We start from the raw sequence: 26,694 nt of genomic DNA, 5'->3' as shown, positions 1-26,694 counted from the left end.
AGGTCATACAGCTGCGGAGTTGCAAAGGCCAGGTTCTAGCCCACATCTCCCTGACTCCACACTCAGTTCTCCTGCTCCTCACCAGGTGAGGCCCCAGGTGAGGCGGCCATGGCTGCCTCAGACGTTTAGTGAGCTCACGGAGAGGGACCATGCTACTGAGCTCTAACCACTAAGACTCCTGCCCACCCTCATGACGGAGGGGCTGACGGTCCCCTGGCTGAGAGGCATCTCTGGCTTAATTCAAGGTCTTAAGGAAAAGGAAGACCCACCGTAAGAGAGAATGGGCGGGCGCTGCCTCAGACTCCCACCTCTGGTGGAGAAATGATCTCAGGCCCTTCAAATTAGGGGGAGGGGCATCCCCACACCCCATCCCCCACCCTCCCAAACCCTAGAGCAGTGGTTCTCAACCTTGGCTGCACATTAGAATCACCTGGGAATCTTTTTAAAATCCTGATTTCTGGGCCTCATCCTCCAGAAATTCTGTTTCTTTGTTATGGGGTGGGGCCACAACATTAGTAACAAAGAAACACAATTTCCGGAGGATGAGGCCCAGAAATCAGGATTTTAAAAAGATTCCCAGGTGATTCTAATGTGCAGCCAAGGTTGAGAACCACTATATAGAGCCTGAGATGAAAGTGCCTGCTTTCTCCCCAGGGACACTTGTGGTGCCCTCCCCCTGGGGGCGGGCCTTTCAGCGACTTCTCACTATGTAAATGACCGGCTTCTCAGCCACACCTGAAGGAGGAAGCCGACTGGAATAGCCTCGGGCCATTCAGGAAACCCAGCTGCGCTGAGCAAGGCCCCGCGAAGCAGCAGCGCCAGCCTCCGGAGTCCCAGGCCCCGGCTCCCAGCCATGCCCTGGCAGCTCCCTGCAGCGACGGCGCTCTTCCTGTCCCTGGCCGGTGAGTGACATACATGCCTTTGCACAGGGACCCTGCCAATGCCTGGTCCTAGTAAACTGAACTGCACTTTGGTGCCGTTGACCAAGGTGAGACCGACACACTGGGGAGCTGTGGTAGCTTCCCTGACTGCGGGCATGTGGCTCCCAACGTCTTGTCTCCATCTTATTAGCTTACACAGGTGGGCGCACTTCATTGTTTCCAAGGGCTTCCATGTGTGGAGTGGTTTTCTGTGCGTTGGGCAGAGCAGGTGGCAACCCCAGAAGACAGTGACCCTGGCCCTGGTTCCCAGATGGGTTTGGGGCACCTTCTCAGGGAGAGTCTGTGGCGATCGCTTATATTTAAGAGAGGGAGCTGGGAGCCGGGACTTAGCCATGGGGCTCTTGCTACCTTGCCTGGGGAAAGCACCCCCTGTCTTGCTTTTCCTGTTTTCCTCAAGTGGAAATGCCATGTTGATACTACATAGGCAGTGAATTGTGAAGATGAATGAGGTGTGATCTGACAAATCGCGCCATTTCCAGAAGGGGTAAGCCAGGGCGTCAAAGATTTTTAAATGTCACCGTTATACTTGGGATCAGAGAGCCTGTCTGGGAAGCTGAGCTTTCGGTGACTGTTTTATCTCCCCACCCGCTGCTTTCACCAAGAACGCTTTCCCTCTAAGACACGGAGTCCTCTCGGGGCCGTGATCAGGTTTGCCGGTTAATCCGCAGTCCCTCCCAGAACCACTGCACTGAGCACGCGAGGGGACGAGCCCTGTCCACGCGGCCCTGCTGACAGGCTCCAAGGGGGGGACACAGCGGCACTGGAGTGTGACATCAGTTGTTAGGGGAGTTAGTTGGGTGAAGGATCGGACCAGCTGTGTATTCTGGGGCCACATTTTCAGAATTAGAGTTTCACATTCTGCTGGAGGCAGAAGGGAAGTCGCCATTTCACTTAGCAGGGCAAGCTAACAGAAGAGCAGAAGATCTCAGTCTGGCAGTAAGCCTCGCTGACCGGAGCATGAGAGCCAGTTCCATGGCTGACCGATGACTGACAGGTCCAGGAATGCCCCGGGCGCTGGGTAAACGCAGTGTGAGAGGAGCTGCTGCGGGTTCTCAGAGGGGACCTGAGTGAATGAAGCCTGCGAAGGGGCCCCGTTTGCCACAGGCGGGTCCTGAGGCTGGGTAAGGACTTGCTCATGGCCCCTCCGCTGGCCAGAGCACTTTCTCAGGGGGACAGCCCTGAGACTGGCATCGAGAAAGCCCGGCTTGCGGTCCAGGCTCTGCACTACTGCACCTGCACACGTGGGTTCGAGAAATACCTGTGGAATTGGAGATGAGAAAACCATTAGGCATTCTGCTAGGAGAGGCACAGCTTTGAGATAAACTAGCTGGGTAAGCGTTGTCCAGTCCCTCTGCTTCCCTGTCTCAAATTCCGCCCTCATGGAACGAGGGCATCGAATTTGTGTCATTTAAAGTTTAGGTTCAGCTGCACATAAGAGAAAAGCCCCAAATGACAGTGAATTAAACAGGATAAATGTTCCTTTCTCTCTGATGTGAAAACAAGCCCAGAGGAAGGAACACGGGCCAGGTCTGATGTGGGGGCTCATGACCACGGACCCACCATCCTATGTGCGACTTCTGCCCAAAGTCTCCTCCTGGTTCTGGAGGTCAGCTGCAGCTCCAGCCACCACGTGCACAGTGTCGCCCCAAGACCTGCCCGGCCTGCTGCTGTGCCTCCACCCCACCTCCCCGTTCCCACACCCCCCTTCCCCACCCTCCTTATGTCCCTGCCACGCTGATCCCCCGCTCTTCTCCAGACCGGGCCAGGCTCTGAGGCCTCGGTGCCTTTGCCCATAGGCACATAGGAACTTCTCCTCCAGTTGGATTCCTCCCCCACCTCCTAGCACTTGTCACGTGGAGGGGGGTGACTGGCCATGGCAGTCAAGTAAGACCACTCAAGGAGGGGGTTCTGCCTCCTGAGGCTTTGAGCCCCTGAGAACAAAGTGCCCCCAGCGCCAGCATGAAGCTTGGCTCACAGGAGGCTTCTACACTTTTGGGGAATTGGGCGCAGCAGGGAAGCCAAACAAAGGCTATCTGGGAAGGACTGACCATCTGGGAAACACCTAGAGAAGAGGCCCTTGTGTGGCCACTGACTTTCCCAGAGCCTGCAGGTTGTCGGAGAACCAAAACCTTCTCCCGCCTCTTCCTGCGGCTCATTCTCTAGAGGAGTCCCAGTCAGTACTGGGTCAGGCCCTGGGGTACTTGTTTGCTGAGTCTCCTGAATTCTGGAGAGGAGATGCTGGGAGGCGAGGGGCTTGGCAAATCAGTGTGTGACTCCGTGGCTGTGTCGTTGTTTTTAGCAGAGGGAGGGTCGACAGGTTCTGAGTTATGCCCTGCCCTTACTTCTGCCCACTGCCTATATATATTTTAAGTGTTGGCGTTTTAAAAAATATATTTGTATGGATTTCAGAGAAGAAGGGAGAGGGAGAGAGAGGTAAAAATATCAACGATGAGAGAAAACCATTAATGGGCTGCCTCCTGCACTCCCCACACTGGGGACTGAGCCGGCAACCCGGGCATGTGCCCTGACTGGGAATCAGCCCTGGTTCATAGGTCGACCTCAACCACCGAGCCATGCTGACTGGCTAAAAATATGTTTTTTAAAAAAGGAGTTTAGGGGTGGTTTTCATTAGATGTGAACTTCGGGACTCTATAAATACCCTCAGAGAGAGATCTCCTTCGTCTTTTCCCAAGTCGCTGCCTAGCACCAGGCAGCTACATCTCCAATGCGTATAAAAATGCAATGAAATCACAGCTTTGAAGACACAACGCCATCTCTCGCTGTACCTCATCACAAACTCCCGAGGAACATCATCTGCACTTGGTCCCCTTTCCTGGCTTGCGAGGTGCCTGGAGGGAGATAAGGGTAGAGCTATTGGTTGAAAAGAGCCACAGGCCTTCTTCAGGAATAGCCCAAGAGCCTGTGGCAATAATACACACTGCTTAATGCTCCATGAAGGCTTTCACTTAAACCAAGTCTTTTGAGCCTTACAAACATCCTGGAGGTCTACAGTCCTCTTCCCCTCATCCACTCATTCAGTTATTTATTCATCTGATCCATAGCCACAGAATGCTCCCTATGCACAGACACTGGTGGTGAAAAAATATGCACCGTTCCCACCTCAAGATTGCTTCTAATCCACTGGGAGAGGTGTGCAATCAACAAATAAGTCAATAAGTAAGCATTTAACCACAGCTGATATTCTGCTGGGACACACTGTCTGGCCAGGCTTATCGTTAACTATTTGTCTTCCATCCCCTTATAGAATTACAAGTTGTGATCAGTGCAGTGAAGGCAACAAATACAACTCTGTGACGGAGAGTCATGGATGGGAGCTAGTTTACATAAGGGGGACAGGGAGGACTCTGAGGAGCTGACATACAGGGCGGGCAACAGTAGGTTGACAGTTTTAAGTATGCAAAACACAGTTTATCCTTGCATTATTATTTATTTACTAGTTATTGTCTTATTTATTTGTATTATTGTTGTTATTATCTTGTATTCTTACTTATGACTTACCTTTAGGTAATGATGGCTGGTAATCTAACCTACTTTTGCCCGCCCCTTATAAGCCAAAACATGAAGGATAGCCCACCAGGTGTAGCAAAGCCATTATGGCTTAATTTTCTTTCTAACTTGAGAAAGGGTAGGCCACTCAGAGGTTAAGTAAGGAAATGACAGGAACTGACCTATATTTAGAAAGACTGGCGGCAAGATAAAACATGAAAGTGTACTGACTCTCCCATCATTGGAGGTAATCAAGCATAGAGCAGATAAACACATGGCCACTCATTGGTCCAATTTACACATCTGATTAGTGTTTGGACTAGCAGATCTTTAAGATCCCTTTTGAATCTGGGATTATATGGTTTTATGCAAACTCTGTTTTATGTACAACTCTGTGTCTCTTTATTACCACCCTTCACACTGCCCCAGCTGAGTCAGGTCAACACAGCTGTGCTCTACCCAGGAACACCCTCTTCCCAGGAACTGTCTTCACAGGTGAAGATGGGGAAAGAAGAATGGACACTTAGCTGTCTCGCTGAGTGTGATCACTTGGTGTGTTAGCACCACACCCCATCTAGACAAGGGGGGTTGGATAGAGAAGACACAGGGGCTAGATGCAATATGATCACATCCTTGTAAAAAAAAACATGGGTACGACCAAAACAATTACGGTTGTGGCCTTGTGGTAGAATCTTGGGTGATCTTCACTTGACCGTTATATGCTTTTAACTTTCCCCCAAATCTGGAAATATGTATGTTAATTTTTAACGAAGAATGGGGGGAGATCTTTGTGAGCTGTTAGTTGAATGTTATCACTTTTGTTCCCCAATTTGCAGTGATTTTGCATCATGGCAGTCAAGTAAGAGCAACAGGGTTTCCAGAAATCACAGGCTCTTCTCAACCTACAAGAGCAGCAACAGTACAGGCCACAGCAAAACCTTCTTTCCTGAAACGGACTAGCCAAGTGCCTCACACAACTACAGCAGCAAGTTCAACGGGTGGTCACGTCTCCTCTCAAGCAGCTGCCACAACCTCCAACTCTGAGACCCCAACGACAGACACGACAATAAAAACTCTAACAACAACCTCTCTGATAACCACAAACAGCACCCCATCCACCAGCCCAAAAATCCACACTCCAGTCACAACCCTGGCCACACCCAATAACTCACACACGGCTGCTCCCGTCACCGAGGCTACAATCGGCCCCAGTACAGCTCCTGGTTCACTGCCCCCCACCATCACCCCACCAGCCCATACAACTAGACCCAACCCATCGACTGTCAGCCACACAACTGGGAAGACTACCCAAACCACCCTTCCAGCAACTTTGTCCACCTCACCACACATCAACACAACCAGTCAGAAGCCCACTCAACCCACCCATGCCCTGGTCACAACCACAGCTGCACACAATGCCACCCACACAGCCTCCCCTGCCACCATAGCTCCAGGGCCCACCCTGGCACCTCAGCCATCACCAGCCAAGACTGGAATTTATCAAGTTCTAAATGGAAGCAGGCTCTGTATCAAAGCAGAGATGGGGATACAGCTGATGGTTCAAGACACGGAGTCGGTAAGTTGGGGCCTCGGGACTATAACGCTGTCTTCAAAAGGTTTGAGTGGAGTTTCCTTGCCAAGAATGAGCATTCCCCTGCATCCCGCATCTTTTCATGAAATAAATAGCGTGAACACCCCTTCCTCCAAGGTGCTCCATTAAAACAGCGGTCGCCAACCTTTCGGACCTCACAGACCACCAGTGGTTCACGGACCACCGGTTGGCGACCGCTGCTCCAAAGGTGTAGGTGAATCTGTTTTAGAATATGTGTAAAAATAGAAACCGACAGTGACAGCTGGGAGAGAGGAAGGCACTCACCAAAAATTTAAATATGCAAACCTGCCGCAACCTGCACGGCTAGGGTTCGGGGTCTGCAGGAGGGGCCGATGCACAAGTGAAATACTATACAAGAAATATGAATTTAGAAGGTACGGGGGGGCAGGTGGAGACCTCTCTCTTGGAGTGACACACCAAAACCTGGCCTTATCTGCTTTTTATTCCGTTTTAGATACACATCTTGCCCTTAGTAAAGCACGGCAAACAGGTAACAGACAGACCGCCTCTGAGGTCAGTAAAGATCAGCAAACATCAGTAAGGTCCAGTAAACATTTACTCTGAGGCTATTAGGTCAGGAAATTGCTTTAAGCCACCGCTATCTCAACACAGCCCTGCTAATGCCCAAGGCCCATGGGCCTTCCGCGTTCCTTGGTGCACTCTTACGGCAGTACTGGGAAAGCAGTGGCCTCCCGCACACTCCCCTCCCGTTCAGCCACCACAGGCAGAGCATTCGGGGTGCTCGGTGTTGATCCCACTCCGCCCTGCCCGCCTGATGGCCTCCCAGCCTCAGCAACTTGTCCTGTGAAGTGAGAGGTTTGGACTAGGTGGTCTCCGTGGTTCCAGCCAGCTGGGACATGAATACGGCAAATCCAGATTAACAAGAAGATTGGAGGGGATGGAGGTGAAACTGAGATGATTTGATTTACTAAAGGAATCACCACAAAACTGTACTTTCTTCTTTTGTACAGTTTTTTTTTATTGTTGTTCATACTCACCCAAGGATATTTTTCCATTGATTTTTAAAGAGAGGGGATAGGAGGGGGAGAGACAGAGACATTAATGTGACAGAGACACATCGACTGGTTGTCTCCCACACCTGCAACCGAGGTACGTGCCCTTGACCGGAATTGAACGCGAGACCCTTCAGTCCACAGGCCGATGCTCTATCCACTGAGCTAGACCGGCTAAGGCTTTTTTGCACAGTTTTTATGATTTCAAACAGAACTTCCGCATTTGAAACTGAAGTACATTACATAGCAAATCTTTATCAGGAATATACCTGCCATGAGTTATCTACCCAGGAGCTCCTCTCTGAGGGAGAACTCCTTTAAAGAATGCTTTGAACCTAACAGTTTGGAAGTGTGAGGCGTCATGCAGGGACTTTCAAATTCTCAAGTGAACCCCCGCTAGCCTTGAGTTTCAGGCTCGCTTATTAGTCTGTGCCTTTGCTTCCCCAGGCTAGACTTGTCTTCTGTATCGACATGAGCTGATCTACTTTATCTGGTTTAGGTTTTTTCACCTCAGAGGTACTTCAACATCGACCCCAATGCAACGCAAGCCTCTGGGAACTGTGGCTTCCGAAATTCCAACCTTCTCTTGAACTTCCAGGGCGGATTTGTGAACCTGACCTTCACCAAGGTGAGGACTGAGCTCCTTCACAGGAACTGGCTTCAACACCTCTCCCTCCTGCTCCCTCTGGGGCCCACACTTCACTTTGAGTTCCAGGGAAATAGATCTCAGGGCCTTTTAAGATGTTCTCTGATAAGAATGAGGGGCATGGAGATGGAGAGGAGGAAAGTGTCGACATCTTATGTTTGCCTTCGGCCCCCTCCCGCCTCCTCTGTGCAGCTCAGAAGGCCTTTTGATGCCTCTTGGGGGAGACTTGGCCTGGGGAACCCACAGCAGGTGCCCTTTGCAAACCACCCAAGGAGGAAGTTGTAGAGATGAATAGACCCAGAGGAGTTCCCAGCGAGCACCAGAGAAACAAGATTAGTCTGAGACAAAAACCAAATGTCACAATGGGTCTTTCCAGCCACAGCAGGCAAAACTCAGGGACTAACCAGGCCCTGGTTTTCTAGACCATTTCCTGGGAGGGCGTAAACAACAGAGTAGAATGGAAGAGCACGGGCGTGAGGCGAGAGCGTCACTCGTTCTCCTTGTGACATCGGGCAGGCAACTCAACTGGTCTGAGGTTTATTGTATCGTTTGAAAAATGGGGGAAGGGAATTCAAGTTCACTTCTGTGAAGAGCATTGTCCAATACAAGGAAAATAGATGTTCAATAACCAGGAACTATGATTGAACTGAGAAAGAGAGAGGGAGAGGGTGAGAGAGAGAGGGAGAGAGAGAGAGAGAGAGAGAGAGAAAGAGAGAGAGAGAGAGAGAGAGATCAATTTGTTGTTCCACTTATCTATGCATTTACTGGTTGCATCTTGTATGTGCCCTGACTGGGGACTGAGCCCACAACTTTGGCGTATCAGGACAACACTCCAACCAACTGAGCTACTTGGCCAGGGCCTCATGTTAGTCATTTTCAATGATTATTCCAACAATGTCACACTCTCAACATAAGACATGGCTTAAGATAAATATATTAGTAAATAAATATTCTGAGAACATATTTTCATAAATGAAATGTGCTGCTATATATATACAGAATATACATAAGTTGTTTTCTAGCCTTTTAAAACATTTTTTTAAAATGATAATGTTGGATAAGGAGTTCTTAGACCGTTTTATTACAAAATCTTTACAGCAAAGTCTTTACAAAATATCTCTTAAGTGCTATGGGAGAAAATAAAAAAACAACAACACATTTTAAAATAGTGCCTTGTTAGACCCAACACAATAGAGTTTATATAAAGAATAGAAAAAGGTAGTTCCTTTACCTTGTGGGGACACCATCCCTGGTCTCTACCTACTAGACGCCAACCCCAGTTGTGGCAACCCAAAATGTCTCTAGATAGTGCTTAATGTCCCCCTGGGGGCAAAGTCACCCCTGGTTGAGAACCTGTGCTCTAGAGAAAAAGAGAGCCTTGGAAAACAGGAGTATATTTTAGTTATAATATAATCTATAATAATAAAAGCATAATATGCTAATTAGACTGGACATCCTTCCGGATGACCTTCCAGACGAAGCCACAGCAGCAGGGCCGAGGCAGTGGGGTGAGGCAGAGGCTCCTGGGCCGCAGCCACGATGGAGGGGGCCAAGCCCCTTGCATGAATTTTGTGCATCGGGCCTCTAGTAAATGTTATAAGTGACAACCAGATTGTGGAATGATAAATGGAAGCTGATTAGCTAGCCTGCTTTTCAACCAATTTATCAATAAGAATTTACTGAGCTAGATATTATGGAGGAAAAGAAAAGAAATATAAGCTATAGCTGCAGGTTCTAGGTCATGGACAATAATTTGTAATTTTAAAAATTTAAATATAGTGACAGAAACAGAGAAATCTGCCTCCTATACTGTCATTTGATGCCATTGTCCAGTCAAGACTCTAATTTCCCTTGTGATTTCCATGTGCCCACAGGCAAGCTGCTCACTGTCTCTGAGCCTGTTTCCTCTCCTGTGTAGTTCACCAAGCCCAGGGGAACGGGGGCCAGCGCATGTGCAGGTGCTAATAAGGCCTCTGTAGAGAGGAGGCAAAAGGAAGGCTAGGGAGTGCCTGTCCTCCCCAGGCGAGGCAGCCACAGCACAGCTGCGGCTGGTGGGGCCAGTGGGCTAGCATATGTGCAAGTGCTAAGCATGGTCTCTGGCCCATAGTCGGGCTAGGAGAGGTAGGTTTCCTTTCTTATTTTCTTTAGTTCCTTTTTTTTTTTAAAGAACCGAAAACCTTTCTGGGACAATTCTCATTTGACTGAAGTGACTTGCTGAAAGTTGTTCAGACCCTTCAGGTGCAAGATAAATATACCTTCCGTCCCCTGCCAACTTCCTTCCTGCCAGATAGTTCATTTTAAAAACACCTTTCAGTAACTTTGGGTAGAGTTCATCTTTCTGTGCTCAACACGACGCCTGGTTGGCAGGGCAGCTCCAGGGCATGGGAGAAACCAGTCACCCAGCGGGGAGGGGCAACAGGGCTACACAGGGCATTGGCCAGCTCAGGTCTGGAAATCTGCTAACCCACCTAGTGTTTCCAGGGTCCTGCTTATAGACTCCTGAGAACTCTTACCAGCACAGTGGGCACTACTTAGAGCTTCCCAAGTATATGGTACCATTTTATGCTCTGTTTTCCCTTTCACTTTCCCTCTGCCTGGAATGCCCCTTCCACCCCTCACCCCCCCTTTTGCTTTCATCCTTTAAGATGGCTCAACTCAATTATCTTCTCCTTAAGAAGTCTCCCCACTCTACCTCCATCCCAGGTAAAACTGGGAGACTCTTCTCTTGGTTCCCTGAGCCTCCATCTGTTGTTCCGCCACCTCCATTAGGGCCCTCGTCACACTTTCTGCCATCACAAAGGCAAGTCTATGACATTCACATTTCTCTCTCTAGTGCCCAGCCCTCACTTGGTACATAGCACATAGCAAGTGTTTGATGATGAAATAAATCAATAAAGGAGTGAGTCTAAATTTCACAGAGAACTGGGCCCTTTGGCTATTGCACTAGTCACACAATGCTGAGCAAAAAGACCTGACCGATGTTGAAGACAAAATTCACATCCTGAACATCTGTAACTATGAAACTCCTACAGTACATTTTGCAGAAGCAAAGGAGAGGACCCCGGGCCTGTGGTCAATGGCGTGCTGCCTTCCTGAGCAGGCTTGACTGGCGGGCTTGCTCTAGGCCCCGTCTGCTCTGGACTCTGTCCTTTGCTAAGGAGGGTGTTTAGGTTCCTTGAGGAATTAAGATCTCTTTGATGAGATATTTCAGAGCTCTCTTTTGATACTGGCAGTGTCAGCATCCCATTGATTGAGTAGTGAGATGGGACTTTTGCAAACGGTCGGTTCAAATGGCCCTGCTGTAAGTGCCATATATGACATTAGGAGACCTTGGCCCCCTTTTGTCCATGTTGATGGGTCCACAAAGGATTTTCATTTTGTCTGTCACGAATCTGGCATGGGAGATGTTTGTCATTCTCCAAACCAAACCCCAGAGAAGAAAAACATCTGGCAGAGAATGACTGCACGGGTGTGGGCGTCAAAGAAAAAGCAGACACTGTAAACTGAAGAACGTGTGGCATGTAACTTCCCTTGGGTTTTAGGTTAAGTCTGGCACCTGCTTGAAGCTTCCCACATCCTTGTCCCCGTCCACCGACCCCTATCCCCTGGAGCTGAGCTTTCAGTCTCTTTAATCAATAGAGCTATGGAAGCTTAGCTTACTGGCTTGCTCTCTTTTTCTATTATAGATCTGAATCTAGGAAATAGATTAAAAAATATATAATTTGACTTCAGTGAGAGAAGTTTACTGGGGAGGGGCAATCTAATTTATTGTTGCATTATTAATAACACCAGGTAAAATTTGAGTAAAGATTCTGTGATACGTTTTTTACATGGATTCCTTCATTTAATCCTCCCATCAACCTAAGAGGTAAATCCTGTTATTATGATCCCCATTCTTCCACTAAGTAAATAAAAAAATTAAATTTTGACAATGTTCACAAAGATTCAACAATCCAAACTAGGCTGCAAGGGAACAAAGAGATATTTTCAAAATAGTATTAAAAGGATTTTAGTAACATGTTATTCTCCCAAATAGGAGGTAAGCCACTCTATATCATTTCATTAGCAATTGATTGGTTTAGCAACCTTGTTTTTCATTGGTGGTATGGACCAGGAGTCGACAAGCTATGGCCCCCAGACCAAATCCAGCCCATCCCCTAAACCCGTGGTTGGCAAACCGTGGCTCAAGAGCCACATGCAGCTCTTTGGCCCCTTGAGTGTGGCTCTTCCACAAAATACCACATGCGGGCACGCATGTACAGTGCGATTGAAACTTCGTGGCCCATGTGCAGAAGTCGGTATTTTATGGAAGAGCTTGTATTTCGTGGAAGAGCCACACTCAAGGGGCCAAAGAGCCACATGTGGCTCGCGAGCCGCGGTTTGCCGAGCCAGTTTGCCGACCAATGCCCTAAACATATATGACCTGCAAGCTAAGAATGGAGGAACATGTAGGGCAGGATCCTGCGGACCAGTGCTTCTTTTATCTGACCTCCAAACAATGAGAACTGAGGCTAGATGCTTAACTTCTGAGCCTATTTGTTCTCAGATGTAAAACAAGCTAATAATATTTATTCTGTCTCAGGGGGTTATTACGAAGATCAAAGGAGGCAGTGTAGGTAAAAGCATGTGCTTAGTAAACTGTGAAACTTTTATAGAATTACTAAAGGCCTTGTGCATGGATTCGTGCACTGGTGGGGTCTCTTGCCCTAGCCTGTGCCCTCTCGCAATCCGGGACCCCTTGGGGGATGTCAGACTGCTGGTTTCAACCCGATCCCCGCAGGCCAGGTTGAGGGACCCCACCGGTGCATGAATCCATGCACTGGGCCTCTAGTATGCATATAAGATCTTTGGTTAATCTCTTCCCACCCTCCCTCTCCCTCTTTCCCTCTGAGATTCATCACTCTGTTCCATGTTTCCATGCCTGTGCATTGAGCATCTGCCCCCTGGTGATCAGTGCGCATCATAGCTACCGGTCGAATGGTTTACGATCGCTTAGGCATATATATATATATATATAATTAGAGGCCCGGTGCACAAAAATTTGTGCACTCAGGGGGGAGGGGGCCCCTCAGCCTGGCCTGTGCCCTCTAGCAATCTGGGACCCCTTGGGAGATAACCACCTGCTGGCTTAGGCCTGCTCCCGGGTGGCAGAGGGCAGGCCCAATCCCTAGGTGCAGCCCCTGGTTGGGCTCAGAGCAGGGCCGATTGGGGAGTTGGGGCGCCGCCCCCTGTCATACACAGAGCAGGACGATCGGGAGGTTGTGATTCCACCCTCAGTCACGCTCAGGGTAGGGCCAATTGGGGGGTTGGGGCACCATCCCCTGTCACACTCAAGGCAGGGTCGATGGGGAGGTTGCAGCGCCACCCCCTGTCATGCACAGAGCAGGGCCAATCAGGGGGTTGGGGCATTTCCCCCTGTCACTCACAGAGCAGGGCCCATCAGGGGGGTTGGGGCTCTGTACCCTGTCACGCACAGAGCAGGGCCAATCAGGGGGTTGGGGCGCAGCCCCCTGTCACGCACAGAGCAGGGCCCATCAGGGGGTTGGGGTGCCGCCCTCTATCACCCACAGAGCAGGGCCAATCAGGGGGTTGGGGCGCCGCCACTCTCACACTCAGGGCAGGGCCGATGGGGAGGTTATGGCTCTACCCCGTCACACACAGAGCAGGGCCCGTGGGGGGGGGGCGGGGTTGGGGCGCCGCACCCTGTCACACACAGGGCAGGGCCGATCAGGGGGTGGGGCACCGCACTCTGTCACACACAGAGCCGCAGGGCAATCAGGGGGTTTGGGCGCTGTCCCCTGTCACACTGATCCCGGTGCCAGGAGGCCTCGCGGCTCCGCTGATCCCGGTGATGGGAGGCATATTACCCTTTTACTATATAGGGTAGAGGCTTGGTGCATGGGTGGGTGCTGGCTGGTTTGCCCTGAAGGGTGTCCTGGATCAGGGTGGGGGTCCCCACTGGGGTGCCTGGCCAGCCTGGGTGAGGGGATGATGGCTGTTTGCAGCTGGTCACACATCCTTCAGGGTGGGGGTCCCCACTGGGGTGCCTGGCCAGTCTGGGTGAGGGGCTGAGGGCTGTTTTCAGGCTGGGGGTGACTGAAGCTCCCAACCGCTCCTTTTTTTCTTTTTTCCTTTTTTTATTCTGGGCCAGCTTTAGCTTTGAGGCTTGGCTCCAGCTCTTAGGCCTCCGCTGCTGAAAGTAGGTTTCTGGCCTTTGCTTACAATGTTGCGATCCTGCTGGCTGAAGCCTGGCAGGTTTCTGGGGTTTTGTTTAGCTTCTATGTTTGTTACATAGTTGCTTGCAGCTCAGAGGCCTGCAGCGGCAGGCGGGGAACGTTGGAGTCCTCTGTCACTGAAGCAAGCAAGCCTCATGTTAGTTTCAAGCTGCCTGGCTGCCAGCCGCCACCTTGGCTGACAGTTAATTTGCATATCTCCCTGATTAGCCAATGGGAAGGGTAGCGGTCGTATGCCAATTACCATGTTTCTCTTTTATTAGATAGGATAGATAAAGCATCCTTTCTTCATGTGAGGATGGATCAAGGAGATGCCACAATAAAGGGGAACAGTCAGGAGGTCTCTCATGGGGCTCAGAACTGGCCTCAACCACCTTTTTCCTGCTGCTCCTTATATCAGTCTCACATGGCAGCCCAAGCAATTTCCCAAAGTCATGCTCATGTCACTGTCCTGCTTAAAGCCTTACAATGGATCGCCCTGCCTTTAGGATAGAGCAGGGGTCTTGCAAGAGTGACTTTGGGCACTGAAGTGTATCCAAGTGTCTCTTGCACTAAAAGGGAACCCAGATAAAATCTGAATGAACAGTATGTGAAAGCAACTGAGAAGGGACTGACTCGCAGATGTTCCTCGCTAAAATGAATGGATGGTCCAAGCACTTTGTTCAACTCACCTTTGAGACCTGAGACTGAGCACCTTGAAGGAAGGAGCCAGTTCTTATTCTCCCCAGACTTATAGCAATGCCTGGCCTAGAGTGATTGTAAGAGAGGCCAAAGGCTACATTTGGAGACAGGCAGCTTGAGGTCATATTTTTTTGCTACCTATTAGGGCTATGACCTTGTGCAAGTCTAGGGTTCAGTGTATCAATAGCAGTGATCTTCTAAAAGCGTTTGTATTTCTGGAACCCTTATATTGTATAAGGAATTATTTCATCCACTAACAACATACAAATGGGCTGTATTGTAGTCAAGATTATTATTGTTAAATTTCTTTAATGCCTAGATTTGAAACTTCTAAAGGTAATTCAATTTGAAATTCTCGTTGCTCTACCATTTCTTGCCCCTCTTATTTGTGGATAGTTTTCTAATGAATGTTTCAAAAATAATAACAATGTTTCAAAACAATAATCACCTACTTTAAAAAGTAAAAACCTCTTTTTTAACTTAATTTTTCATGTCTCAGTTTAGTTCCCTTTAATGTTTCACTCCCTCGGTCTCTCTAGAGCAGCCGTGGGCAAACTACGGCCCGCGGGCCGGATCCGGTCCATTTGAAATGAATAAAACTATTGAAAAAAAAGACCGTACCCTTTTATGTAATGATGTTTACTTTGAATTTATATTAGTTCACACAAACACTCCATCTATGCTTTTGTTCTGGCCCTCCGGTCCAGTTTAAGAACCCATTGTGGCCCTCGAGTCAAAAAGTTTGCCCACCCCTGCTCTAGAAGTTATCGGGCTGTTTTGTAATTTGTTTTGTTTTCCCAAAAAGGACAATCTCTGGGCATATTGCTGAGCACAACCCTCTGGGGTCTTCTTGTAGGGAACACCCAGTGATCTCAGGGTAAACCATTTCTTCCCAGCTTCGCTCGCTGTGGCCGCATGTTACCATTTTGGAAACATGAATCAATTAATCTGTTTAAAGTAGTTGACACTCTACCCAGAAAAATGCAGGCAAAATTTTTCATGCACTATTTTCCCCAGAGAGTTTATGGACCTGATAAAATCCACCTGCAGCAGCCTTAAGGATGAGTGGTCTCAGTTTGAATCCCAACATAAAACATTAATTACAAAAGCTTACTATATGCTCCTCCAACTCATCCAGCTTCCAGATGGACTTACATTTTCTAGGGGGGGAATTTGGCACCACTGAAGGGACTCAACTTGTGCTGGTGGAAATTTCATGTCAGGCTTTAGCAACAAGCATGCAGTAGAGAAATTTTGGGCCAGGGGCAAGCCATTATTTACTATTTGTTTATCGTGTAGTATACCTACTTCTTAAAAAAAAAATTTCAAACACAATTATGGCTCCATACCATCACAGCCCAAACCCTTATATCAAAGATTTAATAGCTGGGATCCTGTTTGTACGCCAGAATCATAAACATAAAAACAGAGATTACCCAACGATTAACACAGTGATGTTTTACAGGATGAAAACTCATATTATATCAATGAAGTGGGAGCCTATTTGACCATCTCAAATCCAGGTAAGAAGCTAGAGAAGGCTGGTCTACCAGCAAGGACACTGGTTCTGGTTAGCTCATTCTTCACCTCCTTGAATTCTTGAGTCTTTGATGCCGCTTTTGAGAAACAGTCTGAGAGAGTAGCCCACAATATTTATAATTTGGGGGGAATTTCGTACCTCTTTGAGTACTTCAGTTTGCTCATCTGCTCACAAAGGAGGTTGGACTACATTATGTCAGAAATCATTATCAGAGACTGTTAAGAGCGTAGTGACTTTAGACAGATTTATTGTTGATGGTGCACTTTATTCTATAGTCTTGTAATCATGCATTCATCCCACAAAAATGTAGGTAGTGCCAGCTAGTGCCAAGCCCTGGAATACAGTGGGAATCCATTATTATCTAAGCATATCATCTCTGCTCTCAGGGAACTTTCATTCCAGAAGGGGAGAGAGGACCGTAAACAGACACATTAAATTATAATACACAGTTAAGTAGTGATAAGGTCTATGAGCAAAACACAAGCAGGGTGGGCTGGGGAGGACTGGGAAGTTACTTAGCAAGGGCCTTCGGGGAGCCCTCTGGGGAGGAAGGCCTCTCTGAAGAGGTGAGGTTTGAGCAGAGGGATATGGGGACTTCTGGGCCTGGGGGAGCTCTTTCCAGCTGGCGGGAACAACGGGTGCCCGGGCCTGAGGAGTGAACATGCTGGTGTGTTCAGGGACCAGTAGAGACCAGTGAGCAAGCAGCAGATGAGGTGGGAATGGCAGCCAGGCCAGGGCAGGCAGGGCCTGTGGGCAAAGCAAGGCGAGGACTATGGAGTTTATCCTAAAGTGTAGAAGGATGCCATTGGAGCGTTTGGTGTAGAAAAATGGCATATCAGATTTACATGTCTAAAGGTTCACCTGGTTGCTGTATGGAGACTTGCCCCGTGGGGCAAGTTGAGAGGACTTGTATAATGTTCGCTCCTAGAAAAGCAATGCTCCCAATCAAGGCGGTGAGTTTCTCAGAGGCCTCAGCTGTGTCTCTGGAAAGCCAGGTTTATATAGGGTGTCCCAAAATTCACACAAGATTTGCAATTCAATTCAATTGCAAATCTTGCGTGAATTTTGGGACACCCTATGTAAAAAGATCATTAGTGAGCACCTCCTCTGTGCCAGGTACTGTACTAGGAGTTTCCATGTCTGTTTTCTCCTTTTGAAAATTCTATTATCTTAGTAAGGAACTTATACTAAAGAGACGTGCCAAGAAATGAAAATGTGGAGAAATGTCTATTTTATTTATTAATCAATTTATTTTTTAATCCTCACCCAAGGATATCTTTTCCCTTGATTATATAGAGAGCGTGGAAGGGGTGAGAAGAGAAGGGGAGAGAGAGAGAAAAATCAATGTGAGAGAGACACATTGATTGGTTGTCTCCTGCTCACACCTGGATCAGGGTGGGGATGGAACCTGCAACTGAAGTATGTGCCCCTGGCTGGGAATTAAACCCATGACCCTTTGGTCGGCAGGCTGACACTTTAACCACTGAGCCAAACCTGCCAGGAAGAGAAATGTCTATTTTAAATATGAGCTATATTATATTGATCTTGTTCAGGAGAGTGTGGTCAATGATTATGGGTAAAATGTATGTCGGATGTCTCAGTCAATAACTCACTTTCACATACATTACCTCGCTTAGACGAGTATACTCATATAGGCTGGGAATAAATACTGTGACTGCTAAGATAAATTAGCTAATGTTATCACTAGGCATGGACCAAATTTTAGCCAATAATAGGGTAGTAATGTCTCAAGAGGCAGGGGAAAGGAAAGTAAGGCCAGAAAGTAATTTAGAGGCCGAGGGAGGAGATAAAACAACTCTGGGTCTAATCAGCAAGGCTCAGCAGTAGCACTGGAGCTGTACCCGTATGATATCACAGTAACGATGATGCTCATGTAGGTGGTGGTGGGGCTATTAGTAAGAGTAATTAGTTGTAATGACCATTGTAATGTTAGCAAGTGGGGGGTAGTAGTAGCCTACCCTGGGATATAACACGTGATACAGCAGTGTACACAGATAATTCAGTACATCATAGAAGACATTTGCAGGTACAAATGCAAGAGTCTACAGTGTGTCTCTGGAAAGCCAGGTTTATATAGGGTGTCCCAAAATTCACACAAGATTTGCAAACAGGGCACCAGAAAAAGTCCCCGAAATGCAGGAGAGTGGTGATTTTTTCATGAGGAGAAGGCAGAACTCCAGAAAGCCACATCTAAGGAAGGCCATTTAACTGCACCCGGGCCACCCAGCAATCGCTGGGACTCAATAGATAATATGCTGAGATTCTTATATGCCTTTATTTCACCTTTGTTTTCAGAGAAAATTTACCAAGGAATGAAGAGCTCTGCGATGATGTTTGAGACGGTGATCGGGCATTCCTTCAAGTGTGTGGCTGAGCAGAGCATCCAGCTGTCAGCCCACCTTCAACTGAAGACAATGAATGTCCAGCTTCAAGCCTTCGATTTCGAAGATGACCACTTTGGAAATGGTAAGTTAAGGGCTCGCCATGTCACAAACATAAACTTCAGAGACCCATGGGTAGTTTCAAGGTATGTTTTTTGTTTGTTTGTTATTTTTGTCTGAAGCTGTCAAAGGGACAAGAGTCGCATGAGCTTTCTAGAACAGTATGATTCCACAAAGCTCTTAGGGCCAACCCTCCCTCCTACCATCTTTCTATGAGTCAATATCAACCACAGAACCAGATACCTTAAGTCACTCATGTCTACTGCTGTCCCATAGCAGAATATACTGTCCTTGTCTGAGTCATTTAAACACACACACACACACACACACACACACACACGCCAGAAAACACCATCTTCAACCTCCCCTTTATAAGCTGTTGAGTACTAGTAAACTCAGGTGTGTTTGGAGAACACTTTAAAGATCCTGAGTGTTAGTGATGTCTAAAATTCAAGATTTCAGAATAGATTCTTTCCCACTTACAGAGGGAAAAGAGAAAAATGCACGATCCAAGATAGAAATGTGCTCGGTTGGACCCCCTCTTCCCAATCGCACACCATTTCCTCATAGTTAGTTAGTTTCCATGTAACTTCTGCTTTGAGTTTTAACCGCCGCAGAGGGAAGCAGGTCCTAGAAGGAAGGCCAGGGACAGACCAGGGTAACTTTCCCCAAAAGCCCCTTTTTGCTGGAAAAACAGTGTTACAAGGATTTCTACGTATGTCCAGGCATTGAACTTCAGTTTCTGAAACGCCCCCCTCATAATAACTCACGTGTAAATGCTCATTCTGGCCACAGAGAATGGTCATCCCAAACAGTGGGCTCCTATCTCCCACATTCTCACCCCCTCCTCCCTCAAATCCTGGAGCCCCAGGCTGTCCAGCAGCCCCGCTAAGAAGCACAGAGTTTGAATGGGAAACTTGGGCCGTGTGATTTGGTGCACGTCCCTGTCTCCCGCGTTGGGAACCATGGGTCCAGGGCTTACCGGAACTTGGGAGTCAAGACACAGTTCTGCTCCTGACCCTCTAGACCAGCGGTTCTCAGCCTTCCTAATGCCGCGACCCTTTAATACAGTTCCTCATGTTGTGGTGACCCCCAATTTCATTGTGACAAATTGAACATAATTAAAGCCTAGTGATTAATCACAAAAACAATATGTAATTATATATGTGTTTTCCGGTGGTCTTAGGCGACCCCTGTGAAAGGGTCGTTCAACCCCCAAAGGGGTCGCGACCCACAGGTTGAGAACCGCTGCTCTAGGCCACCCCAATGCTCCTCCCAGTTGGCTCTGCCTCCCAGCTGCATCAGAATGACCTGGCCCCACCTCAACCCACTGAATCATCATTTCTTGGGCCCCACGTGGGGCCTAGGAATCTACAATGTCATACACCTACACTCCTTAAGTGACCCCAAGCACACAGTCAGACCATTTTGCTGGCCCTTCCCCTTCTGGTTTGCACCTATCAGTATGTCGGAGGCAGCAGGTGGGAGGGGAGGCCCAGCAGCTCCCTCCCTCCCTTGGTTTCCTTCTCTGCAAAGCGGAGGCAGGCAGGGGCAGGATGGGTCCCAGCGTCGTGCCAGCCTGTAACACCTGTTACTCTGACTTCAGTTACAGTGGACGAGTGCTTCAGAGACAAAAACAAGAGAGAAATCCCTGTGGCCGTGGGTCTGAGTATCGCAGGACTGCTTGGCGTTCTGCTAACCGCATGCCTGGTGGCCAGAGAGAGGCCCGGTAGAGGATATGAACGCATGTGAAACCCCTGCTCCTTCAGAATGTGTGGGGTTAAGGCCTCGGGAATTCTGGCTTCATATTCAGCCCAAAGCGAAGGGCTCAACTCTTCTAGTTGCCTCTCCCACCCTCGCAGTCTGATTAGGAAACCCAGCTTTCCACTAAAAGGCCACCCAAAGGTTGGCCAAAATGCAGCCTCTCCTGCTTTCTCCTGTGAGTGGGGAGGCCGGCCTCCTGGGCTCGAATTCCATCCTCCACGCCTGATAACCTGGGCCTGGCGGTGAGCATTGGGAACAAGCCGCAGGGACACGCGTAGGGTGCGTGTGAGGACAAAGCAGACACCCGAAGGGAGAACTGTGGGAAGGACACCTTCGTATTGCATTGCTTTTTCTTATACATTTTTAAGAGTCTCACTACCCAGTATTTTTTATGCATATTACCTTTTTACAAAAACAATCCATTTCAAAATACACTCTAAACTGATTTTAAACTCCTGGTTTTGCCCAAATTTTGACTTACTTAAATTACAGATAGTCTTAATAGACTATCATTTTTATAAAAGACATATTTTGCACTACTGTAATGTACTATTCATTAAAAACTAGGAAACTTTCTAACTCTTCATTTTTTTTAAATGTAAAACGTGTACTAAATACCTTGGCAAACAAAAGAAACTCAATAAATGTTAGCTCTTTAATTCCTTCACCTTCATTTGTTGTCTGTCTTCTTAACACGTTTTTTTCTGCTTTCTCTCTATTTTTCTTATTCTAGTCTATCCTCATAAATTGGTTGATTTGGGCCATTGTCGGGGTGGGGTGGGGGGGCCAAGCCTGAAAACAATCAGAACTGGCCAGCAGAAGGGGTAGATCTACCCAGATTGTGTCCCACTTCCCTTTTTTAGCAAACATTTACCAAAAAAAAAAAAAAAATGTTATAAACTGGGAAATTCCTGATTGGGAGTGATTGCTATCTGGAGGGAAAGTTCTATTAAAATAAGGCTTGGCATGTTGTTCCTGGTTTTCTATTACGTGGTCTGTTTAAACAGGAGAAGTGGGGTTTTTATTCTAGAGAAAGAGGCGAGTCATGGCTGTCTGGATGTTCGCCGCCTTTACTAACAGGAAGTTTCTTGTTTTGCTACACTTTCCAAAGGTGCTATTCATTACTCTTCACAGCAGGTTTATGAAAGTTGGCAACAACTCCACAGCCACTGTTTATCTAGGACGTGTGCTGGCATTCCCTGGAGGTGTTTCAGCTCTCTCCACTTTCCAGAAGTGAGGCGGTGGGAAGGGCACACAGCAGCCTCAAGAAGGTTCGAGAGCCCCGGACAGCGTCAGGAGTGTCAGGAAGTCCTTTAGAGCAGGAGATGTTGATGAAAAATCGGGGCTGTGAGGACCCGGTGTTCTCCAAAGTGACTCGGGTTCAACAGCCAGGGCTTGGCTTTGGAGAGATGCCATCTCTCTCCATGTGCCCCTTGTTGGATCCCGTTTCCGGTCCTGCCTCCGGTGGCCTTGAAGGTCCCATACTGCAGAGCACGAGGTGTTGATTCAGCCTGCCACTAACCAGAATGACTAACAGGAGGTTCATCTTCTAGTGTGTCCAAACGTCTCCACAGCGGATGGAATTCAAATCGAGAGGAGAGGGAAAGAGAGCCCGCTCACTTAGGTTTAATATTTCCTTTCTGTCATCTGTAATGAGTTCTTTGAGGTGATGACTGCTCCGTAGACTCCTGTTATCTACCTGACCCCACTCCCCCAAACTAATTACCCATAAAATTATTTTGAAGTAACATTCTAGTCATCAAAAAGAACAAAGGTTTCATTTGAATAACTAGTAAATATTGGGTATCCCCTTCCCCACCTGGGTGCTGGGGGTGGGGTCCTTACAATAGCTCAAGAAAAAGAACTTTCTGAGACGTGCACGGGAGGATGCGTGATTTTTATTTGCGTGGAAGTACACCCCTGGGTTTCCCAAGGCCCATTTTCCTTAATCCAGTCCTGGGAGAAGCATAACCGGGGCTTCAGTAGGGCTAGAAGCAAAGCCAGCTCCAGATTTTTCATTCCTTGTTGGAATTGGGTCCGGTTTAACATTAGGCTAGTTGCAGTCCATTTGTCCAGTATGTGGGGCCCACATGGCTGTGGGCCATGGGGTGAGTGCAGGGGAGCTAAGAGAGCGTGCCCCCTGCCACAAGAGTCCCAGGAGAACCAAGAGCACCAGGAGCTTAGAGAGGGAATTCCTTTGTTTAGTGGATTAAATATTCCAAAGCTTCCCGTGCTTGCAGGGGCCATGCCTACTCTGGCCAATGACCTGTTCCCAGGGGTGACTGACAAGTCCCTTCCCTAGGTCACCCAGACTTTACTGGGCATGCGTGTATTTTCTCCCCCTGTCCAGTCCCTTCCCCCAGCGATCTGTCAGGAACAGACCAGTGGCTTCCCGGGTGTGTTAAACTGCAGCTTCTGGCAAAGCTGCACAAATGGCATGCCTATACTATCGGGCCTTCCCTTCGCTGCTTTCCTGATATTAATAACTAGGTTTATTACAACAGTATCATTCTGACACAATCTCTTTTATGTAAGCACATCACACTTTGCAGAGAGCACACCTGGAAGAAAATGGAACTAACTTTGTTGAATATCTATTGCTGAGAAGATAAGGTTATCTTACTTAATCCTCCAACAATCCTATCTAATAAAATGGTAATATGCAAATTAACCGTCACTCTGTCACAAAGCTGGCAGTGTCCAGTCCTCTCAGCCCTGCCGGAGTCCCCCAGCCCAGGGGGGGCAGCTGCTGAGAGCAGGCAGCATGAGCGGCCAGGAGGAATGCTTGCTTCATCGCTGCGGTGACAAGGCAAGCGTTCCACCCTGGCCACGGAGGGCCTCTGGGCAGCGGGCATGGAGCGGCCAGGCCTTACAGAGAGCTACTGGCACACTGATTCATCCATATGGCTACTAGTCTTATATATTGTTTCTTACTTTATGAAAAGAGAAAATTGCAAGGTTAAATAACTTACCCAAGTTCACACAGTTAGTTAGTGGTGGAATTAAAAAAGAGTCAAGCCCAGGTTTGACTCCAAAGCTTAGACTTCCTACTCTCGCCTGCTTTCCAGTCTGCCCTCATCAAACCTCACCTGCTCTATTGTATTTGTTTTTTCTCTTAGTGGACGAGTGTTCCTCTGACTACACAATTGTCCTTCCTGTGATTGGGGCCATCGTGCTGGGTCTCTGCGCTGTGGGTTTGATTGTCTATGGAATCCGCCTAAGGCGTGAATCATCTGGATACCAGAGAATCTAATGGGTTCCCAGGGGAAAGAAAAGAATGGAGCTTAGAGAATTCTTTCGTCGTTTCCAGGGTATTGGGGGCTTCCCTTAGAGTGTGGGTCCTTCCAGCAATGTCAACCACCTCTCACAAAAACTAAGTCATTTCTGATTTAACTTCAAGCAGCACATCAATTTCTAAGATTTTTTTTTTTCATTTTATGTAAGATCTAGTGAACTGTTTAAGAGTATTTCCTAGTTTCCTTACAAATATTTTAACCATTCAAGGTCAACATTTGAGATATATTAAATTAACATGACTTATGTAAAGTGGTATATGCCTCCAATTTACCAAAGCATCAAGTGTAATGAATGCTACCTGTGTTCACATTAGGGATTTTATCCTATCCTTGATTTTTTCCATTTAAAAAAAAAATGCCTCTTTTTGTCTATAAAAGTGGAACCACAATATTTTACTGCTTATGTTTTATATGACAAACATGCCTGGCAATCTACTAAATCCTTTCCACTTTAAAAGGCCTATCAAAAAGAACATTTTACAGGTAGCCTAGGGTGTTTATCTGACACCAGCAGAGGAACAAATCAGCTTTACTTTTTATCTGGACAACTTCTGTTCCACAATCACTAAAGACTAAGAATTAGATAGCTATGAACAACAAAATAAAGTAACAAGCAAGAAATAGTAATAATGACCCTTAATTATTGAACATATATGTGCCAGACACTAGGTACACATAATTTAATTTATGTAATTTACATCACTTAATTCTCATGGTTCCTAGAACAGTAAACTCAGATTGAACAAAATTAATCACTTAAATGCCACCCAGCTGACAGGTGGCAGAGCCAGGATTAGACTTCCCATTAGTACCAAGGTCTCCGGTGTTTTCACTACACCAAGTTGCCTACAGGAACAAATTATCCTAAGTGCTGCCTGGGGGGGCTCTGTCACATCAGTCAGCTTCTTGTTTTAATGGGATTGTTTAGCTGTGGCTCTACAGATAACGAAATAGAGTAAAGTCAAGGTATTTTTTTATTTCTTTGAAAACAGCAATATTCTAACGGCTAACCAACTTTTCTTTCTTGAATGTAGATCCCCCTCTAGTGGTAACTTGCTACTTCTGCACTTTCATAGCCACATAATCTATTTTAGTTCACTTTATTCTGTAGAGCAGCCTGCACCCCCCCCCCCAAATAATAATAATAATTTTCATGCTTGTTTTTATTGCTAAAGAAAGGAACTAAGTCAGGACATTAACATAAAGATAACATGCCTCTAGCATTCTTTAGTAAAAGAATGATTCAAGTCAAGAGTATTGGCAAGGTCCTGATTTTAGTCTTAATAGAATATAGAATTGTATTAAATGTTGTTTTTTAATAAAAACATATTTTGGAGATTCACTTATTTCTTATAATTCAGTTTTTCAGCTTTTGTTGTATAAATATTTTCGTTTACAATCTTAGTGGTTGGCATTGAATATGGAGGCTGTAACTTGAGTTAATAGGTTAAGACATCTTTCTATAAATAATTTATTTTGTTCTATTCTTCATTGCCACATTATTACCAGGTAGGAAGACCCATTTGAGATAAACTTAATTTCTGAGAAGATACACCACGTTAAAGTTACAAATTAAATCTCTCATTTCAGTCCAGACTACCTGATTGGATTACTGTTTTACTTAAAGGCTCTCATAATTCATTCATTCATTCATTCATTCATTCATTTATTCAATCAACATTGATTAAGGACTTACTAAATGCCAGACACCCTGGTAGGGGCTGAGATATAGAAGATGTCCTGTATTAGTTATCTATAGCTGTGTGACACATTACCCCCAAACTTAGCGGTTTAAGACAACAAACATTTATTATCTCACAGAGTTTCTGAGGGTCAGAAATCTGGAAGCAGCTTAGCTGGGAGGTTCTCGCTTATGATCTCTCACTGAGTGGCCAGAGCTGCAATCATCTGAAGGTTCAATTGGGGCCAAAGGATTTGCCTCCAAGTTTACACCATGCGGCATATCCATAGGGAGGCTCACAACATGACAGCTGGCTTTTCCCAGAGCGAATGATCCAAAAAGGAGACTGACAACCTAATCACAGGAGTGGCATACCAACACTTCTACTGTACTCTATTGGTCACATGGAGCACCCCTGGTACAGTGTGGGAGGGGACTACACAGGGTGTGAATGCCGGGAGAGGCGGAAATGGAGGAGGGCCATCTTGGATGCTGACTATCCCAGGTCAATTGTCCAGGTACATACTGTGGATTTAGTGGCTTACATTTTTGGGAAACTCAGGTAAATAAATTCTTGTATGCACACTAAGAACAATGACTTAATAAGCGTCTATACGAAGGGTGATAAGAGCAGGCTGCTCTCTAGCCTGCTTCCAACGCTGCCCCAGGTGTAGCACCTGCCTAGGAGAGCACCCTCTCAATCCCTGGTGCTGACAGTCCATTGACCAGCCACGGTTCGGGCTGACTTGACTTTCCATGGGGCTGATCATTGTCCCATTGCTCTACAACACTCACTTATAGCTGTTCCTCAGGATTTATTAACTCTCCTGTCTTCTCTCATGGTATAATCCAAAGAGACCTGGTCCGTACAGACATCCCATGGGACATCACACCGAACCACTACATTAATCACGTCATGCTTATTAGATAAGATAAGCACAAAACCGTCAGTATGCTGGAGACACATGTTCCAGGAGGTAGGACACAAACCCTATCAAGATTCAGGCACTGACTACTTCAGTGAAGTTTTCAGTGACCCAGGGCTTCAGGGGCATGCCAGAAAGTCTACTTCAAAAAAAAGACACATGTTTTGCATCTTGCATCCTTTCCACAAAGAAGGCAGCACAAAGCTGTGCCGCGCCAGCATGGCCAAGGGTGAACCTGAGTGCGGGCAGCTGAAAAAAGACAGACAAGAGAATGAAAGCTGGGTCTTGGTGGTACGCTGCTCCGCTGATGGAGAGACAGCACCAGTGCCCACAAGCCGTGTCTTTATTTTATAGCAGATGCCACGAGGCAAAGTAAGGGTGTGATCAAGATG

At 47.1% G+C, this 26,694-nt stretch overlaps 2 protein-coding genes across 3 annotated transcripts in view; both read left to right on the top strand.

The window, feature by feature from the left end:
* Positions 1 to 728: 728 nt before the first annotated feature.
* On the top strand, positions 729 to 25,036 carry LAMP3 (lysosomal associated membrane protein 3). Of its 2 annotated transcripts, none has more exons than XM_081086357.1 (6): positions 729 to 902; positions 5,285 to 6,024; positions 7,573 to 7,701; positions 16,099 to 16,156; positions 18,490 to 18,660; positions 23,519 to 25,036. In XM_081086357.1, exons 1-6 carry the CDS (start codon positions 854 to 856, stop codon positions 23,650 to 23,652), a joined length of 1,281 nt encoding a protein of 426 aa, XP_080942483.1. In that variant the 5' UTR covers positions 729 to 853; the 3' UTR covers positions 23,653 to 25,036. The 2 variants fall into 2 exon arrangements, with proteins under 2 accessions (XP_080942483.1, XP_080942482.1); XM_081086356.1 differs by lacking the exon at positions 23,519 to 25,036 and adding an exon at positions 20,242 to 21,370.
* The window catches only part of MCCC1 (methylcrotonyl-CoA carboxylase subunit 1), a 73,611-nt gene continuing 65,406 nt past the window's right edge, over positions 18,490 to 26,694 (top strand). Inside the window, exon 1 of the mRNA XM_081086355.1 lies at positions 18,490 to 18,660. The gene's annotated coding sequence lies outside the window, so the exon portion shown is untranslated. The remainder of the gene's footprint in view (positions 18,661 to 26,694) is intronic.

This window comes from Myotis nattereri (assembly GCF_964212035.1).
Source record: "Myotis nattereri genome assembly, chromosome: 3".
Classification (NCBI taxonomy): domain Eukaryota; kingdom Metazoa; phylum Chordata; class Mammalia; order Chiroptera; family Vespertilionidae; genus Myotis; species Myotis nattereri.
This window is presented reverse-complemented; position numbering and strand designations above follow the sequence as displayed.

Bases quoted from the DNA above. Each gene is read 5' to 3' on its own strand.
- LAMP3 (XM_081086356.1), top strand. From the start codon at position 854: ATGCCCTGGCAGCTCCCTGCAGCGACGGCGCTCTTCCTGTCCCTGGCC. The intron at 903-5,284 runs GTGAGTGACATA...CCCAATTTGCAG, and splicing joins GCTCTTCCTGTCCCTGGCCG to TGATTTTGCATCATGGCAGT. The intron at 7,702-16,098 runs GTGAGGACTGAG...GATGTTTTACAG, and splicing joins TGAACCTGACCTTCACCAAG to GATGAAAACTCATATTATAT.